The following is a 19,316-nucleotide window of genomic DNA, read 5'->3' as shown; positions in this document are numbered from 1 at the left end:
AAAAAAAAAAAAAAAAAAAAATCTGTTGCAGGAGGAGCTTGAAGGTCACAACAGCGAGCATCCTCTGCTGAATAAATTTCCACATAAAGAAAATAGAAAAAGAAAGTCACACCTTTATAATGGCACATGCATTCTGGAGGAGGAGGAGGAGGGGGCTGCCCGACAACTGCCAAACGCCGGGCGCTCAAAAGTGAAGTCAAATATTGGTTTAAGGATACTTGTGTGTCCAGTTTAAAGCATATCGTGTGTGAAAAAAGACTTGACGCTCTCTGGAAATATGTTGCGTACAAAAGAACTCCTCATAGAAAGTACATTCATACAAGGCACTTCATTCGGTAAGAAAAGAGTTACAGTCCTTTCTACTATCAGAAACTGCCTGCATAGCGACGATGAGGACGAAAACCTTCCCGTACGTTTGTGTGGCGCCACAAAAAAACTAAAAGTCTCAGGTCGAGTGCTTTCTTTTTTTGGTTCTAAAATTTGAAATTCACAGACTAATATAACTTTTTAGATTTGGAAAAAAAAAGTCAAAAACCAGAGTTCTTTCCTCTTAGTTCTTAGTCCCCAAAGTTAACAATAAGGAGGCTCCGCCCACTTTCTGGTTTCTGTGAGACACAGTGGTCCTGTGTTGTTTTGTTGGCACTCAGGAGGCAGCCAGTCACCAGGAGGAGAGAGCAGACTGGGGTGCGAGGGGAGGGGTTTCCACAGTGAGACTGCAGGTCGTCGCTTTAGGCGCTAAAGGGACGATGTTCCCCGGGCCCGAGGCGCGGCGGCAGAGAACGACGGGGTGGGTTTGGCAGAGAAGACTCTGGAGAGCAGAGGCGAGGCGGGGCGGCGGCGTGTCCTGCTACCTGCTTCTGAAGTTCTGCAGGACGCCGTAAACTTCTTCTTCCTTACTGAGTCCCTCAAAGAAAGGCAGCAGGTCCAGCAGCTCCGTGTCATTCATGTCGTCAAACCAGGATTGGACTGGGACCTGATGATGGGGAAGCAGAGTCAGATGCTGTTTAATTCACAGTAATCTGTGAAATAAACAAGAGCAACTAAAAAACAATTTCAAACCATGAAAATATGATAAAATCATAGCAGGGAAAAAGATGATGATGAATAAAAATCATTTTGATCACCGTTCACCACCTGCCAGCGTTGTTTTTGTTGTATTTCTTTACATTTTTAAATCATGTAAACACTTGGTGGATTCACATACACAAAAGACACCAGATTAGGATCCACTTTCTCAGAATATCTGGATTTTTAGACATTCTGTTAAAGACCCACTCTGATCATCTTTTGATCTATTGTAAAATCGCTCCAAATGGTCTTTTAATTATGATTTTAATTATGATGATGCAATTTTTAGACAAATAACAAAAAACTGTGTTGTTTTCTAGGAGATAGTTTCTACAGAGCGACTGGACTTAATCGGAAGTTCAGACTAATCAAAGTTAATCAAGAATTTCCCTCTGAGTTGTGGATGTTGGTGTGGAGAAAGCCTGGTTATCATCATTTGGTTTCTGTTAGCTTACAACTAACAGCTATCCAACAGATTGTAGTTTCTGTCACAAATAAAATCTTTTTCAAACTAAATGTTTATATGGTCCTGATTCACGACTATCTGAATAAAGGCATACTCAAAAATGAAGTTTTAAGCTTAATTTTCTGTTTGTTTATCTGTTCCTCCTACATTTATGTTCACTTGCAATGCATATAAATGTTTCAATTAGCAAATTAATCAAATTTTGGCAAATTAACCATAAAATTTAAATGCAAATTTAAAATGTTGCTGTAAAAAAGTTCAAAATAAAAAAAAAAACTAAATGTTTTTCTTCTTTACAGAAAAATACATGTTTTAGGTCAATAGCTTTTGAGTCTGATTTTAACTATTCTGTTCTGCAGTCAGCAGATCAGTAAGAATCAAGGTTGCCCCACACACATAATTTACTGGACAGATGAACTAAGAGGGTTCTTACTGGAGAAAAGGTAGCTTGAAGTGAGCTGAACGAGGCTAAAGTTCACTCCACCAAACTCAACAACAATCCAGAAGAGAACAATTGTGCAGGAGAATTAGAGTTTTACTGAGCACTCCCAATGGATAATTAAAAAAAAACATGCATCTAGTAATGCATGAATTTGTCAGGAACAGAAAACAAATGTATAAACAGACCGTACACAAGTTTATTTTCGTCTTAGGTTGAACTTTAAAAAAAAAAAAAAAAAAGTCAATAGGAGTGGGGAACACTGCCTCTAGTGGTCATTAGGGGAGCCGCGTCTGCTTTAAATGTGGAGGTTTGGTTTGCATGCAGTCTTGGATGTCCTTGATATCTGGCAAATCTATTTATAATAATTATTTTTTTCCCCTACTGGATAATTAGTAGATGACAGATTTACACACAAAAAATGGTTTATGCCACTTAATTTCAAAATGTAATACTTTTTTTTGCTAGATGGCAATAAAATCCTCCTTCCATCTAAAGATGAAGTGAAACAAACACAAGCTGCCTGACTTTTTTAATGCAGAAGCTGTACCGACATACTCAAAGGAAATGAAGGCTTAGCTTACAGCATTTTCTGGATGGAAAATGTAGGAGGCAGGCGAATTGTCCACAATGATGACGTTGTTGAGCTCTCGTCCCAGCCGGCTGAGGTCTTTGACGTAGTTCCCTCTGTGAAAGACGCAGGACTCCCTGAAGAGCCGCGCTCGGAAAACCCCCCACTGGTCCAGGAGGTCTGCTACGGGGTCTGCATACTGTCAACAGCAAAACACAAACAAACGTTAGGCTTCTGAGGGAGAAAATCTGACACCGAAATACAAAAAAAAGACTGCTTAAAGCTAGAAAAATTAGCTTTTTCAAATTCATTTTAGCTCATGCGATCATTGATTTTCTACAAAATAAAATAAAAATAAAAAATAGCAAAAACTAAAAGGTACACCAAAAATAAAAAAATAAAAAAGCCAGAGCATGTAGTTCTTCATAATCCAAACAGGGAAGACGTCTCTGGAGACTCTACTCAACACAACAAAGCGCTGCTCACTCCTACTGTTAAACTCAGCATGAGGAAATGTGGAACTACAAGAATCAGCCACGCTTTCACCGTCAGGTTTTTTGTTTTTTTTTTGATCATTCCATAAACTTACCGATGGAAATACTGGCGGATACAAAAGAGACAAGAGAGCAAATCGAAGGAAATGTCAAAATTCAGACAACACAAGTCGATCAGAGCTGCTAAACAGCTTGATTCCAGAACAGAAGAATTAAAGAGCCTAATCTTCACACACCTTGGCGAGACTGGCTGTGAAGAGCACACACTCAAACAGCTCCCCCATCTTTTGAAGGAATTCATCCACGTGAGGCCTTTTCAGCACATAAACCTTAAACACACAACAAAGATTTAAAACCACAGCAAACAAATTTAACTGGACGTTTTTACAAAATATAAATATATGCCATTTATGTTGCAATCAGGATCTGCCACCCAGTGCAAGTAATCATGAATAGGCCAACCAGGATACACACAGCCTATCCTGGATTACTTGAACTTGATAACAGCCAGTCACTTCGGGATCTTCACACAGGAAGCACTTTTTAAATTTATAAAAGATTTTTCCTTATTCGTAAAGTACAATACCTGATGAACGGTACCATCTATCTCCACCGGAACGATGAAATCCGCATTGCTGATGGGCTGTGAGGGAAAACAAACTTTTATATTTGCTGCAGTACCTTAACTGACCACTAGAGGATCTTCTAACAACACAAAAGTGACATTCACAGCGTTTTTATCAACACTCTTAAGAATATTTTTCCTTTAAGTGAAGTTTGATAAATTGCTGCTTTACATCAAACACAAACTAAATACAAAAATTGAACATTTGTTCATAAGTTACTCAACCCATGTTGTAACATTATCAATACGCAGTTTCAACATGTTTTTGCTCAAGTAACTTACTCTGGGTAATAAATCTATAACTTGTTGTTTGCTCCTAAACCAGAGAGATTTATGAGGTTGTTGTTGCTTTTAAAGATAAAAAACTATTTTTTTCTGTCATTTGTACTCTTGAGTAGAGGTCAACACGGCTCACTCATCCAAACTGTAAGAACGTTGCATGCTGACTGCTGCATGTAAGACATTAACTTTTGCAAAGTACTTTGTCCACTTCAAAGAAAGCCTGTGGGGTTTGTTGGGAAATATAATAGATTGGTGGTTGGTTTTAAACTAGACTGAACCAGAGGAGGACAGGTTATAGTGGGGAAAAAAACTAATGAGGAACATTTAAAAGCATTGAAATGAAGAAAACTGGTTTTCTGGACTTTGAACTTTCTTTAAATGGCTACAATTTAAATATAAACATGAATAATGTACATTATGTGTTCTTTGAACACAAAAACAGTCAGCTTTTAGAGACAAGGGTACTTGCTCAAGGAAATTATATTATAGAAATCAATTTAAAACGTTCACTTTCACACACATTAGGATTCTGCAAAACTGCTAAACTCAAAAGTTTTAGCCTCAACTTACCTTAAAGGAGCTGTGAACAAGTGTTTCATCCAAGTCAATAACCACGCACTTTTTACCGTAATCAGTTATCGTGGTCTCTGGCAGGAGGTATTTGGCTGGAGGCTGTTAAAAGATAAAGACAGGATGAGAGTTGTTGTTAGAACATCATATCCTCAATATAAGCAAAAAAGACGAGAGAAGTCCTGGTCTAGAATAAGTTGACATCTATTTAGTCTGGTATTTTTTTTCTTCCAACAAAATAGATTTGAGGGTACACCAAGTACAGAACGATTCTGCCAAATCAACATAAATCTTCATAAGCGAGAAGCTCTTTGTTTTTTTATTCTATAATACTGGACTGGACTTATTTTTCTAAAAAGGTTCAAACTTTGAGAATTTTAAAAAGAGACAAAAGTATGAAAATGTTCATGTCTGTCTGATGAAAGTGTATAAAGCGTGTAGTAAGGAGTTATTCAGAATGTAACTCCTTCAATAAACATGCAGAACAGAACCTTCATTTTCTAAATAATCCTTTCTTTTTATGTGTATCACATTTTTGTCAGTCTGCAAGATTGATGTGATATTACCCTAAAAATTGTGTATAATGAGAATTAAAAAGTCCCTGAACTAAATGGATCAATTCAATAACAACAATCTAGATATTGGTCAAGGTGGTTCCCTTCTCTAAATGTGTAAAGATTCATCTTTGTGAAACAAATGGCTGTAACAGGTGTTTTACTGTAATTCATTACAACCATAAGGACAATTTAAACAACCGACAAGTCAGAACTAGGGAATACTTCACAAAAATTCCAAAAGGAAACTCTTCTCATCTTGTTTGAATCAAATATACACTTAGATACACAACAAATAGCATGGGGAGTTCCAAATAAAAGTCAACACAACTGAATTTGCTGAAGCATAGCCTTGCAAAGGGGGAAATGCTCATGCTAAACTACCGAAGTTTACACAAGATACGAAAACAAATAGAGTGGTCATATTCTGTTTGTTTGAAGGCTCACTAATTTAAATCTTTCAATACTCTACAGCAGCGGTTATGTTTCTATTTGAATGCAAACTGATCTGTGCTCTACTCATGTTTCTCGTCTGAAACAACCAAATGATGCCCGTCCACAACGATGTCACGATTCTATTTATTTCTATGGGTATGACGTACTGCTATTCTTTTTAAATCGGCCTGTTAGAGACTATTAAAGACTCACTGTCTCTACACACAAACACATACAAGGTTTGTAGGCATACAAATAAAATAGGTAAAAAGTCGGTCTAGAAATAACTGCTCTTGCTTCATTACGATCACATTTAATATCTCTTTAAAGCAATATTTTTACAAAAAAAAAAAACTACAACAGTTGTAGGTTCCCTAAAACAATACACCTCACTTTGTCGCAGTGGTGCAGACACGCACAATTCCAACAATATCCCCAAATATTTCTCAGTGTGACACTATAGTCCAATCCGACTTGCCTCCCAGCCCCTCTGGCAACTCCCTACTGCTTCAACTGTAGGGGTATCTGAAGCTGGAGCGGTGTCCAAAACACATTTCCTCACGTGGATGTGCTCTGGAGTACAGAAGTTTACATTTAAATGTAAGTATTGAGTATTTGCATGACTTTTTAAAGTTATAAAACAGATGTTATGTATTTGCACTGGCAGCGACACAGTAACGTAGAGGATCGCCGACTATTGATGATGTCATCAAACGGCAGTAACATCCCAATTTGAAGACACTGTTGTTCCATAACTCTGCTTGGAGGGCTAAATTTAGGGACAGGGAAAGCAAGAGGGGTAGGGAAACAATTCAGATTATGGCCCATGTCTTTTTGTTGCTTTAGTGTAGATAAATTCAGACATATCCTTCTACATCTCTCTCTCTCACTTTCAGCTTATCCCTTTCGGGGTCGCCACAGCGCATCAGTGATTTGGCAGAGTTTTTACGCCGGATTCCCTTCCTGACACAACCCTGTTCTTGATCCAGTTAGGCAGCAGCGTCAAGGGTCTTGCCTAAGGACCCAATCTGGGTGGGGATCAGTGGACACCCTGAGAATTGAACCCAGGGCTCCTGCGTGTCAGCCCTTCACCTAGCCCACTGAGCCACCCAGCCGCTAAACATATGCTTCTATATAAAAGAGATAAATATGTGATTTAAATTCTAAAGAGCAGTAACTATAACTGTCAGATTAGAACAATTTACACACCGGAAGACTTTCTGGACTTCTGAAGTTTAACTGCATGCATGTCTGACACAATTAAATGATTACTTTTTAAAGAAGCTCATAAGAGGATTAGTGAAAGCAACATTGTATTAATTTTTTATATAAGTATTGTTAAAAGTATAAATGCAGACAAGTTTCACACCAGCACACTGAAGTTATTGGAAGCAACAGCTGATCATACACTGTGGCTATATGCACAAAAATCTGATAGCAGGAATTACCGGTTATCAGATATTTTTAATTTTTTTTGGAAATATTAGTCACTTATCTTTATTTGACAGAACATATGTTTGTTATGATGTAACTTCCGGTTATTTTCAAAGCCTGCACCAGTCTGTCCTTTCAGAAACATGGCTGCACTGGCATTGGCTTTGTGAGTGTGGGAACTAATGTGCCTGCAAAACAGACATTTTGCTGCTGTCCTCTGTTTGTACTTTGCAAAGAGGAAAGGGCAGTTGCCTTAGTTAAGCTACGGTACCATGGATGTCAAATCTTGATTGCTTGAGATCAGTTTTCTTTTTTAGTGTTGCTCATATGCAGAAAGTATCAGATAAACAGTGGAAACATTTATTAAATGGAGCAATCTACATGTTTGCAAAATTATTGATTAATAAACATATGATCAATCTGTTTAAACGGCCCTCTGAACAATCTGATAACCCAAGAATAATCAGAAATTGATTATATTTGGTGAGTATGTAAATGAGCTTGTTGTGAACAAAGCATGTGCAACGACTAGCAGCAAAATTGCTTTCAAAGAAATGAAAGTTCTTGGAGTCCACATGGTTTGGATGCATCAGTATTGGTCGACTCTACCAGCATGCAAAAGAAAAGAAGTAAACGCAATACATACACTAGGGACAGGGAGGACCTCGACTTGGTCACACTACAACACAAAGAGATTGAAACACATACAAAAATAAGGTGTGAGTTAGAGGAAAACATAAAAACGCTTAAAAAGAAGAACCAAGAACAAAACTGAGGAAACTTCACAAAAACTGACAGTATGCAAACAATGACATGAGCGTTCACACAAATGAGCCCCTCTCACCTTAGGGGGGGATCCGTTCTCTTCAACAGGAGGGGGCACGGAGCTTGTGTTAGTGACTGGGGGCTCCACATTGTAGTTGCGAAAGCAACACAAGAATGTGCTGAATATACTCCGGCTCCTCTGCTTCTTCAGGCTGTTGTTTGACTGGGATGCTAAAAGAAGACAAAGTAAAATAAAAATTGTTTAGAATTGAATAGTGTGTTAGAAACATTACAAATGCACTAAATTGACCTGCAGTGGGTATCGGACGATTTTTTTCATGTGACCCACTGAACCGCTCTGTATCAGACCTTGTCGCAACCATTTCTTCTCATTTTTGTGTGTGTACATCCACACACAAAAATGACAGTGACACAGATGTAGACATGCAGCAAAGAAAAAAAAACTAAATTGTAAAACAGCTTTCCTAAGACTTGCAGAGCATCTGAATGTAGAAGCTTTTTTGGATGCCTTAAGGAACTTTGGTTTAAAGCTGCAACAAGTGGTAAATCTAGTGACTTCACTGGTTTTTATTCAAAGACTTTTGATGACTTTGACATGAAGCCCTAATTGCAATACTACTGTATATCTCAATCTGCTGCAATCTCCTGTTCCCGGTTTACTCAAAACACATCATGATGGGGGGAACAAGTGTAGGCTGATCTTCCTTGTTTTAATGCAGTACTCATCTGCAGTCAAAGCAGAGGAAGTTCCCTGAGTCCGAGTGACATGTTCCTGCTTTAGGTCTAAGCTGAAACCACAATGAAAGCAAGCACTGCCAGATTTTAAATTTAAGTGGTCAATAAATGTAGGGTTGTGAAATTTCCATTAAGTGACCTGACAAACTTACAGCAAGAACAATTGAGAAGATCACAAACCAGCAGATTGATGATGGCATCCAGGTTGGTTTTAACTCAAAGAACAAAAACTCAAATTCTCAGTCATGAAGATAGAATAAAGAATAAGTTATTTATTGATTTTTTTTAAACATAAAAGTATTAATTCTCTTTGCTCTCAAGATTCTTACTATTAAAGTATTTAAAGTGCAAGAAGACCAAAAAAGTATTTTTAATTAGAATGAAATACTTTGAGCATTTCTAAAAAAGTGAATTAGTTTGAGCAAGAAAAAAAAAGTACAGAATTTTCAATTTCACATATTTAAAAATCAATCATTAGCCAAGAGAACAGAATCTGCTCGCTTTTAACAAATTTAAAAAATGGTAAACATTTACATTTGTCTATCAACATCTCAGAATGTTAGGGTGCATTCAGACTGGAAAATGTATTTGTTTTGGACTAAGTCCACTGAATTTGGTCCTAAACCTTGCATTTGATCTGTATTCAGACTGGGGTCTACCAGAGATTTCTGTTCTTGACCAAAGCTTGTAAACAAGCTATGTGACTAAAGATCTTCCGTCATCGGCTAACAGTTACCGGGGAAGAAAGAGAACGATGGATGTGCTGCAGTTTGTAAACACTTGTCAAGATACTGTGGTTCACTTGTTCAAAATTCTTATTTTGCTGGTCAATTTTGAACGTCTGTATGAAGGCCAGGATCAAAACTTTTTACTGCTAATTTGATACGGCTGAGGCATACTGCAAGGTGGTCACTGAGAACGCTACAACGCTACGGCTATGAGGTATGCTAATAAGCGTTTGAGTGTGTAATAGATTGTTGGGAAAACAGTGTGAGAGGCAATGTGTATTACGTTTAAAGTTGTTTTAATGATCTTGCATTCATCTAACTACATTTTAATTAGTTGCTGTTGCATCGCTGCTCCACCTTTGTCCGCTACTAACCAGCTATGGTGACCGTTTTGGTTCAGTTGTTCCGGACCTAGCACAGACCGTATTCAGACTGAATAATCTCAGAGTGAACCGAAGTTCCATCCAATTGGACCCCACCAAAAGATGGGTCAGAGAGTGGTTCCTGGTTCCGGACCGGGGTCCGCTTGCACATATTTAGACTGAAACTTTGTTCTGGATTATCGGGGGAAAAAACTGGTTCACTTTAAGAAAACCAAATGTGTCCAGTCTGAATACATCTGTAATTTTGCCTAGTGACCACAGTTGTTACAACTGTGTTGTTTTGACATTATCAAACTTTGATTTGAGTTTTTTCTATCTTTTTTTTGACAGATCCAATTATCATAAAGAGACTTTTTGCCAGCAGTTTATACCAGAGAAAGCTCTGCTCCAAATGTAGATTGTTCCAGGACTATGGAGCACAGCCTAAACCCAGAGCTTAGCTTTCATCATTTAATAACTTGGAAGCTTCACAATCCCTCTCCTCCTTTTTTTTGTTGTAGCAACTACTGTCGACCAACCAGCAAAGAGCCTCCATTTTCAAACTTGGGTTAGATTTCCCTCGCCTGGCAGGTGAGTGACGGAGGCAGCCTGAACATGTACAAGAGGGGAGGAGGAGGTGGGGAGGCCCCAGACCTCAAAGAGGCTATACAAGGCAGCATTCCACTCCATCCATTAACCCCCCCTCCAACCCCAGCAGAATGCTTTTGCAACTAAAGACCACTGAGGGGCTAATACTGTTATGTCATGTCTTTTGGCTTCTTAATGTACTGACATTTTGCACTGTTGACCTTAATAACTGCTTAATCGTAATGAATAAAACAATCCAAAACCTGTTGGGACAACTCATTAAATATGATAAATACATGACATATTTTACACTACTGTAGCACTACTTGAAACAACAAACGTAGACATGTCTGAGCATGAAGTGGAGCTTCCCTACAGAAATTGGTTTCATTTTGATGTAGTATTATAATACTGTCTGTCCCAAGAGTATCAGGCATCAACAATGAAACAGCGCACAACTTTTTCTGCTCTCCAGTCACTGAACTTCTGCAGCAATAATCTCAACATTTTGAGGAAACACATGCTTTTTATCAAGGCTTTATCCTAACAAATCCCATTGGAAAATTCCACCAAACTCTCATACGGAATTATTAAATTTAAAGCCAAAGCCTGCCACTATTCTGTATAATGTTTACAGAATGTGTACTCCAAATCTTGAGTCATTTCTTAAAATCTGTGTTGACTGAGCAATACATATAGTACTCAAACGCATCACAGAGAGGGAATTCAACCGTCTGCTACAACATACAATGTATGCCAGTGAGGGGATGAGAAGAGGATTACAGTTACATATATCTCAATTCCAAGTAAAGAGCATTTTCCATAGAATATCCTGAAGCTTAGGGGTTATGTGTCGCAGCAACAAAATAATACCAATTACATGTATCCAAACATATGCTCAATAATACACTTTCAGCAGCTAAAAATGTCAAAAATTTTCTTAAAAACAATAATAAAGAAGTGCAGTTGCATGATACTTTTACAAGAATATATGAAGCTTTTACGCACAACACCATAAAAAATATTTTCCTCTTCAGTTCCATTATCAGATATAACACAGTTTAAATAAACAAGCTGAGAAGTCAATTTCCTTCAGCAAGCCGTCAGCTGATGCATAAATATAAAGGTCAAAAAATACAAAGTACTCTAGTGTCTATTCCGACACATATTGTCCCTGTGAATAAAGTAGTAAATATTAAATTGGTGTATCATTCTAGAGTATGCGTATACATCTAAAATAATCGAACAAAGCTACATCTTAAACAGTAAATGAGTTCATTTAGCATGAGATATAAATATTGGTGAGCATGTAAACACTCTTTTGTAAAGTAAAATGGATCTACGGATGTTGGGACAGTGTAAAAATGTTTGCTTACAGTTAACACAAGTCCAATAACTAAAGTCTGACTGATAGAAAACTAATGTCAAGGTTCAAATTTCATTAAAAAACAGATTGTGGTTGTTTCATTTTACATTAATACGTTAAATACTTTTCAAGTAAAAATAACATGAAGTGCTAATTCAAAATGCTAAACAATGTATAATATTACCAAGGAATGAGAAGTACATTTTTTGTTAGAAATGTGATGCATCAACATTATCATGTTACTAGAATGATTAGAATACAAAAATAACCCAATCAGCAGCAACACAGCTCTTTTGTTTTCAAGCAGACTTTACCTTAGACTGGCGTCTAAAACCGGCACAGATGAGTGGAACTTCCACCGTAGTCACAGTACGGTTCTATGTGCCTTCTTTTGTAGTGTTTAATTGCGCATTAAACATGTAGGCTTCCTTCCTACATGTTTAATGCCAATCTACAATGCCCCAACCAAATTTTAATTACAGCAATTGGTTTAAAAATGACTTGTTCAACATCTGATACTCTTTGCATAACAAGGGTGGTGGCCATTGAACCTGTGTCCCCAGGTTCCCCAACTCTTATGGGTGGAATCAGCAGCTGGTTGGAGCGTGCTGGTTGTGTTTTTTTGGGCGCTGGTTACCTCACCTGATTAGCCTCTTTTCATGTGGTGAGGGGAAAGCCTGGTCTATGGCCATGTCATGAACTGAGGATCACATTAAATCTGAGCAGGACGAGGAGGTTTGTGTCCTCATTGGGGCTGGGTTTACCTTTGGATTCTGGGCTACCCAGCTTTTTCAATAGTTGCCCCATGGTTGGGGGGCAGTCTGCTCTGTGTGGGAGTCATTTCAGAGCTAGTAAGTAACTTGCCAAGAATATTGTACAGATGTGCTTTCTGTATAGCCCTGGTTCCTGGTTGGGACTTGCACTTCATACTCTTGTGCCCTTCTGCTTTCTGAAGGCGGGAGTAGATGTGTCATATTTGACATGTTTTGGGGTGTTTGCATATATATAAGCATCAATATATGTAATTGGCAGTGTGGCATTGCATAGATATGTTTGAGGATTTGTACAGCTGCGTTAGCATTAGTGAACTATTTGCATTTGTGTGGATGTTTGAGTACCGTACATACAGTAGATGTCTGTACTTTTGAGCGTGCAGTCGATTTGTTTTTGTAAGAGTGTGTGTTGATGTGCGCTAATAAGTCTGAATTTAAATAAATAACAATAATAAAGTTTTAAAAAAAAACATCCTTCTGTATAGTCTAAAATAGGAAAAAAAATTCATAAAAGTAGCTTAGCGTCAGATACAAAAGGAGCTAACATAATTGTACTGTACCCACCATCTGTTCAAAGATTACATTACTCCTGTAGTAACAATAAAATCTATCTAATATTAGCGATTATTAACTCCTTTTCTGTTTGATAAGCAGCTGCTTTTACCCCCAAATAAAATAAATTCTAGGAACATGAATACAAGAAATAAACAATTAGATTGAAATGAATAAAAGTTATTTCAAAAGATATCCTCACCTACTCTGCCAAACACAAAGTTTTATTTAAAAATGGATTGGTTACGTTATATCATTTAGAAGCCAAATTTATACTCACTTTTACTAATCTTTTCTAACTTATAAGGTTTAATCTAAAGGAAAAAATAATTAACCGCAAAAGAGATAATCAGTACATATTGTATCTTTTGTACTGAAGAATAAGCAAGGGATAATGACCGATGAAGTGTGCATTATCAGAAATTAACCCATAATACGTAAACCTGAACTGTCCTCTGCGAAGTGTGATAATGAACACTTCAAAGGGCATAATGCCCCTTATAACACGTGTCAAAGTCAAGGCCTGGGGGCCGAATCCGGCCCTCCAAGTAGTTCTATCTGGCATTCCAGATCATTTTTATTTTATTGTTACTAATGGTCCAATGTTATCTTGCGCTCATTTTTAACTTGTATAATTTTGACAAAATATATTTTTATGCAGGGTAAAATATTGCTTTGGTTATTTAAAGTTTAGGTTGATATATTGTGGAATAATATTCCTGCTATTTTTTATGCTTCGTAATCATGTTAAAAAGTTACCGTTTCAAAGTTTTAAAAATTGGCATTCTGCTAGCTTTTTAGACTATTTTGGCATTTACAAAGATTTTTTAGGCTATTTTGAAGTTTAGCTAATATTTCAGCTACATGCTAGCTGTTTAGGCTAACCTGGGTTTATTTTTTAGGCTAATTTTGATAATATATTAGCTGGCTATCAACTTCAGCATTTTCAGGGATTATATTCAGCGTTTTAGCTATTAATTTCAGCATCTTCAGCTTTCTCCACTAGCACCTTCAGCGGCCACATTCAGATTACAGCATTCACACTAGAATTATCACAGGTAGTGCTGTATATCTAGTTAATAATTAAGTTAAAAAGTTACGGTTTTAAAGTTTTTTTTTACATTTTGTTTTAGAGTGTTCAATAAATGTTTATCCTGTTCGGCCCACGACCCAAGGAGTGCTTTGGCCCTCTGTGTGACTGAGTTTGACACCCCTGCCATATAACATGGTCACTAACAAAAGAAATAAATATTCAATTGACTCTTAGTACTTTAGGTCATCTGGACCCCACAAGACAGCGCGCTTACATTTTTTTTGTCAAGGAAGTTTTATATCACTGGTGTTTGTGGCAGACAAAATCCTTTCCACCTTTATCCACCTTTGTCATGGGAGGGATCACACATCAAAATAAGGGTGGGGTCATCTGGACCCCGTAAGAAAGCACAAGGGTTAATACACATCCAGAAGCAATCAGAGTAGAGTATTCAACCAGACCATGGTTTGACAATGATGATAGAGTTCCTCCAACTAAAGAGCTTCCACTCCAGAAGTGTTTATGCGTTTATAAGAGCTTCCACTCCAAAAGTATTTATATTTGTTTATTGGCAAGTCAAAGTGTAAGTGAGAACCAATTTGATAAATTTTTACGAAGCATAATAGATAAACAATAAAAAAACCCATAATGATTAACCAGTCATTTACAAAGAACTGCCATCAATGTGATCAGTTTCTATTAGTCGTCACAGATTTTTATGATAGTGTCAACAAAAGAAAAAAAAATTAAATTCAAACATTATTGCTGCAGTAACAGCAGTTTGACGACCCATAAAAAGAGGTAGTTTTAAACAATCAGTGTGATAAGTTTTAGATGTGTTGTTGTATGATTTCTATGGAGAAGTCCCACAGTCAGATGTTAAAGGCTGATCTGCTCTGGTTACAGAAACAAAACTAGCTAAATTAGAAACGGGGGAAATTTTGTAGAAAATGTTAGCTTGGTAAACAACAAAGCAACAGTAACATGAAAAAATTGAAGAAAAAAAAAACCCTCAAAACCTATAACTTATGGATTTACATTATTATTTAGGGTGTATTTAGACAAGAAAAGACAGTTGGTCCGGACGGTCTGTTTAATTTGGTCTGGATCGAGTTAAAAAATCTGAACCTCGTGTTTGGTTTGTATTCAGACTGCCATCAAGCAGAAATTTCTGCCTGAAACCAAAGCTTGTAAACAAAACCATGTGACCAAAAATCTCTTCAGTCATTGGTCAGGAACTACGAGGGCGGGCAAAGCAAGGAAAGAAGGAAAAATGAAAGCCCCAAGCTTTGCATTCCTAGTTGGGACAGTTCACTTATTCAAACTTCATATTTTGCTGACCAATTCTGAACATCAGGTGGGGCTGGGCGATATGGCAAAAAAATAAAATCACGATTTTTAAATTTTATTTAAATTATTATTTATTTACACCACGAAAGATGGGTCAGAGAACGGTTCCTGGTCCTGAATCTGGGTCCAATTTAATGTATTTAGATTAAAAGTTTGTCCCAGATTATCGAGAGAAACAAACTCTGAATGTGTCCAGTCTGAATACACTCTTAAATTTATTTTTTGTGAAACGTGAATAAGAAAAATAATTACAGTCAAGTTTTTTTTTTTTTTTAAGTTTTGTTGTAAATTTTGTAAAATACATCAACTTCTTTGTAATTTTTATTTTTGACAACTGAACTTTCAGAACTTTAAAGACCATTGTGACTATAAAACTACTCCTTAAAATAATGCTCTGCTTTCCAAATTATTGCACTTGATTATATATTACAACAACAACAACAAGTGTCATTGTCAACCTAAAAATGGTGGTCACTGGTGCCATTGCTTAGTCGGTCTATATATAGGCAGGTGCGTGGCAGCCAACCTGTTAAAAAGGCTGAGATATGACATATGGCAACCAGCACACATACACACCAAAATACAGCAACAACACTATAAATAAAGGTGGTCAATAGGTGCCAAACTACTTGTCTGGCACCTGTCCATACATATTATAAAACATTTTTATATGCCTACATCACATTTGGTAATATTATTCATATTGAGCAGTATTAAATTAAGTACCAATTGTCAAATTACTGTTTATATAAAGACATTAAGAAAAAAACTATTTTTACTAACCTCACAGCAGAATAATTTCTAAAAACATAAAAAACTTTCAGAAGTTTTTCAGCCTTTATTGATAAAGGTACATTATACGCCATCCTCCATAGCTGTTTCAGTTGTCTCAAAAACAAACAGTAGATGAGGCAAATCCATTAATTTTCCATAAATGATGACAGAATTTAGATTTGGATGAGGAAAAACTCTGCATATGACTCCCTCGCAACACAAATAAAAGCAGACCGAAACAAACACCACCTTCACTGCTCTTCTCTATCCTGTAACTTAACCATGTCCCGCTTTGCATGCTTTCTTACCCAGGTGCTATTTTTGAACAGCAGTTAATACACAACTGTGAATTCCACCCCAGTGGCATGTGTGCGCAATTATTCAAACACCTCTGTTAGTAAACAATTAAAGACGCACCAACACAAACCAAATACACAAGCAGGTGTCTCGCCAGTGGCTGACACTTTTTAATCACCTATTATTACCCAGAACTTGACTTTGACTTCTGCTTTCAACACCTTTAATGTATCAGGAACTTCCCATTACCTATTAGACAGCATCCTGATCTATAGGCAAAAAAAAGGTGTTACAAAACCTTTTAAAAAAAAATACACAGGTATGCAGTTGTGAGTATTTAACAGTAGTTTGTTTATACTCACTGGCTAATTGCAAAAAGCTACTTCAGATGTTGAAACTATACTTGTAAGGTCTGCACTTGATTTAATTTTTTTGTGCAAGGACTCAGAGATAATCGTTTCCACATTCTATCGATTCAAACTATAAAGATCAAATGTTTGACAGACAAATAAAAATCCACGGATTGATGTCCGTCAATCACAGACACTCCTGAGCGATATTATAATTTAATCTATCACTGAACCTGATTCAGTGAAGATAAAAAATATAGCGCTCATCTTAAAGTATCAAAGCTTCACATACCTGCTATGATCATCTCTAAAATGTTCAAGTTAAAAGGTGTGCAATATATTTGCACCTTCAGGGGAAATGCATTGTTGAGCTGGACTAATCTAATATTACTAATGATGTAACAAGACAAGGTGAGAGCAGGAAACGGTGCTCCATACCACACAGATCAGTGTGACCCGGAAAGTGTCATCGAGCCCCGAGAATGGCAGCTGATGGATCTCAGTAGCTAAGTTCTCGGAATAAATGAATGACCTCTACTAAAGTGAGCTTTCGGACAGAATGATGACTAAATTCCAAAACAGATAGCTGTTCAATAAGAAAATTATTTAAAAACTTGATCCAACCTTCAAAACAAGCTCACAGATAAGAATAAGTTTAGAAAACAGTCACACTGGGATCAATGCAAGTCCAACTATGGTCATTTGATTTATTGATACTTTTTCGATTCTTCCTAATGACCTGAATCTGTGTTGTTAAAGTTAAGTAAACCAAAACAAGGGTAGGATCATCTAAATTTGCTTCCTCACACTCCCTTTTAAGCAATTAATTAAACTCTGTTTGACAAACGTAATATTTATAGTCTCATAATGCCATGTTCTGTATGTCTAATATGTCTGTTTATGAATAAAAGTGTTATTTTTTCAAGTGTATGTGATGTATGTATTTATTTTCCAATCAATTTTATGACTAAAATATGTCTGTTTAGCAATATAATTGTGTTGTTTGTCGTGTTTAGGTTTACTTTGATTGCTTGAAATAAATAATTTACAATTGTAGTTTACTGTCAAAGTTTAAGGAACAAAGTGGGGTTTGCAGCTCAGTTTTCATAAGAAATTGTTCTCCTGTCCTCTTGCTTCATTCTGAGGAACCTCTCGCTTATTTTCATAACAGAATACAGCGAGCATCAGGCTTTGAGATGACACAATTCCAACAAATATCATATGAGTAACAATAGTAAACATAACCACCACTTGGGAATCCGCTATACGGACCGCTTCTTGCTGCTTCCATATCCAAACAGACCAATTTAAAATAACAGAGTGCTCACCAAGCAGCCCAAATTTTTAACTTGGTTTAATTTAATGTATTTTGTTTAAGTTTTTGAAAACAACATGTTTTTGTGACACCTTTGACGCAACTGTTTAACACATGCAACCGGTGCCTGACAACAGTTAGCATACGAGAGTAAATGCTAACGTCAGGAAAGAAGTTAGCCGTACGCATTTGTTTTGTTTAGTTAAGTTTCTTACCTTTATCTTGGTTAAAGGAGATTATTTCCTCCTCCTTTGTATTGGGGACCTGGGTTATTATGGACATGTGGTCCATTGAGACGAGTAGTTATTCCTGTTTTGATTCCCAGAATTGTACTTGCGTTAGCTTGATATGCTAGCTACTGTCAGCTAGCGGGGTTACGATGAGTACGAGCCGCTCGCCCACAAAGCCAGGAAGCCGACCGAGACGAAGCGCTGAGGGAGCGGTGAGAGCCAGCCAGCTAGCACGGAGGTAAATGGAGACGGGCGGTTGGCTGTCATTTATGGCTTTCCAGAAAATACCATCACTACAAATAAATGGTTGCGAGATAACGCTCCCGACGCGTGAAAACATGCAAATAAAACAAAGAACTGCTAACAAACTTAAGTTAGCTGATAGCTAGAGTTAGCTCTGAAGCTAGGAACATCCAAAATATGAGGCCGTGTGGAAAAGCGCTGCAAACACTCGGAAGACCGCCGGATGGTGTTTTTTGTCCAAGGAGCGCGCGCCAAGTACAGTCAAGTAGCTCAAAGTAGGCATCCGCTAGAAAACAATTCACATCTGCTCGCCCGACATTCCCTGTGCAGCAACATGGAGGCTTCATGTATTTTGAGTTGCATCTGAAGCGGGGGCGCTGGGGGTGGGAGGGGGCGGTTTGTTTCTGTGACGGATTCTTTAAGGCAGGCAAAAAAAAAAAATCGCTGCTTCTTCGCTTAGTGTTCTTTGTAATCAAAACATATCAAAACATTTTATTTTTTTACAGTAAACTTTCTTTTAAAAATAATGTGCCTACATTTTCTAGTTAAACGAAACCGAAAATAATATCTAGTTTCCTATTCTATTTGAAGGTCTACTCTAATCCATAACTGTTCTGCGTGTTGGTTTGTCCCGTTGGTTTTTGACCTTTTTGACACGTCCTGCAGCGCCATCTAGCCTTTAAACCGAGGAACTGCAGCACCGTTATTTTTCTCAACATGAAGAAAATACTATGAATGAAAACTATGGAGCCTTGGACCTGGCAGAAAAAATAAGAATCGTTTTTCTTTCTTCAAAGTAGCATTTTGTGTATACAAATTAGTATTTCGGTGTGCACAAATAGCTATTTTTGTGGGCACAAATTGGCTTTTTTTTTTTTTTTTTTTTTTTTTTTTTT

The 19,316-nt window shown here is 37.2% G+C and overlaps 2 protein-coding genes across 3 annotated transcripts in view; one reads left to right on the top strand and one right to left on the bottom strand.

Moving 5' to 3' along the window:
- Positions 1 to 101: 101 nt before the first annotated feature.
- On the bottom strand, positions 102 to 18,300 carry LOC112147286 (CTD small phosphatase-like protein). 2 transcript variants are annotated; one of them, XM_024273551.2, is made up of 8 exons: positions 18,163 to 18,300; positions 7,783 to 7,934; positions 7,585 to 7,617; positions 4,516 to 4,617; positions 3,625 to 3,681; positions 3,275 to 3,367; positions 2,558 to 2,743; positions 102 to 973 (listed from the first exon to the last, which is right to left on the bottom strand). In XM_024273551.2, the coding sequence occupies exons 1-8, from the start codon at positions 18,236 to 18,238 to the stop codon at positions 848 to 850; spliced, it is 825 nt and encodes a 274-aa protein (XP_024129319.1). In that variant the 5' UTR covers positions 18,239 to 18,300; the 3' UTR covers positions 102 to 847. The 2 variants fall into 2 exon arrangements, with proteins under 2 accessions (XP_024129319.1, XP_024129320.1); XM_024273552.2 differs by lacking the exon at positions 7,585 to 7,617.
- hhatla (hedgehog acyltransferase like, a) overlaps positions 18,277 to 19,316 on the top strand; it is a 13,120-nt gene continuing 12,080 nt past the window's right edge. Inside the window, exon 1 of the mRNA XM_024273550.2 lies at positions 18,277 to 18,415. The gene's annotated coding sequence lies outside the window, so the exon portion shown is untranslated. The remainder of the gene's footprint in view (positions 18,416 to 19,316) is intronic.

The sequence above is a fragment of the Oryzias melastigma genome, linkage group LG17 (assembly GCF_002922805.2).
Source record: "Oryzias melastigma strain HK-1 linkage group LG17, ASM292280v2, whole genome shotgun sequence".
Taxonomy (NCBI): domain Eukaryota; kingdom Metazoa; phylum Chordata; class Actinopteri; order Beloniformes; family Adrianichthyidae; genus Oryzias; species Oryzias melastigma.
The sequence above is the reverse complement of the archived record's forward strand: the minus strand, read 5'-3'. Positions and strand labels throughout refer to the sequence as shown.

Bases quoted from the DNA above. Each gene is read 5' to 3' on its own strand.
- LOC112147286 (XM_024273551.2), bottom strand. From the start codon at position 18,238: ATGGACCACATGTCCATAATAACCCAGGTCCCCAATACAAAGGAGGAG. The intron at 3,682-4,515 runs GTAAGTTGAGGC...TTTCCCTCACAG, and splicing joins TTGTTCACAGCTCCTTTAAG to CCCATCAGCAATGCGGATTT. The intron at 974-2,557 runs GTAAGCTAAGCC...CCCCATCATCAG, and splicing joins TTTTCCATCCAGAAAATGCT to GTCCCAGTCCAATCCTGGTT.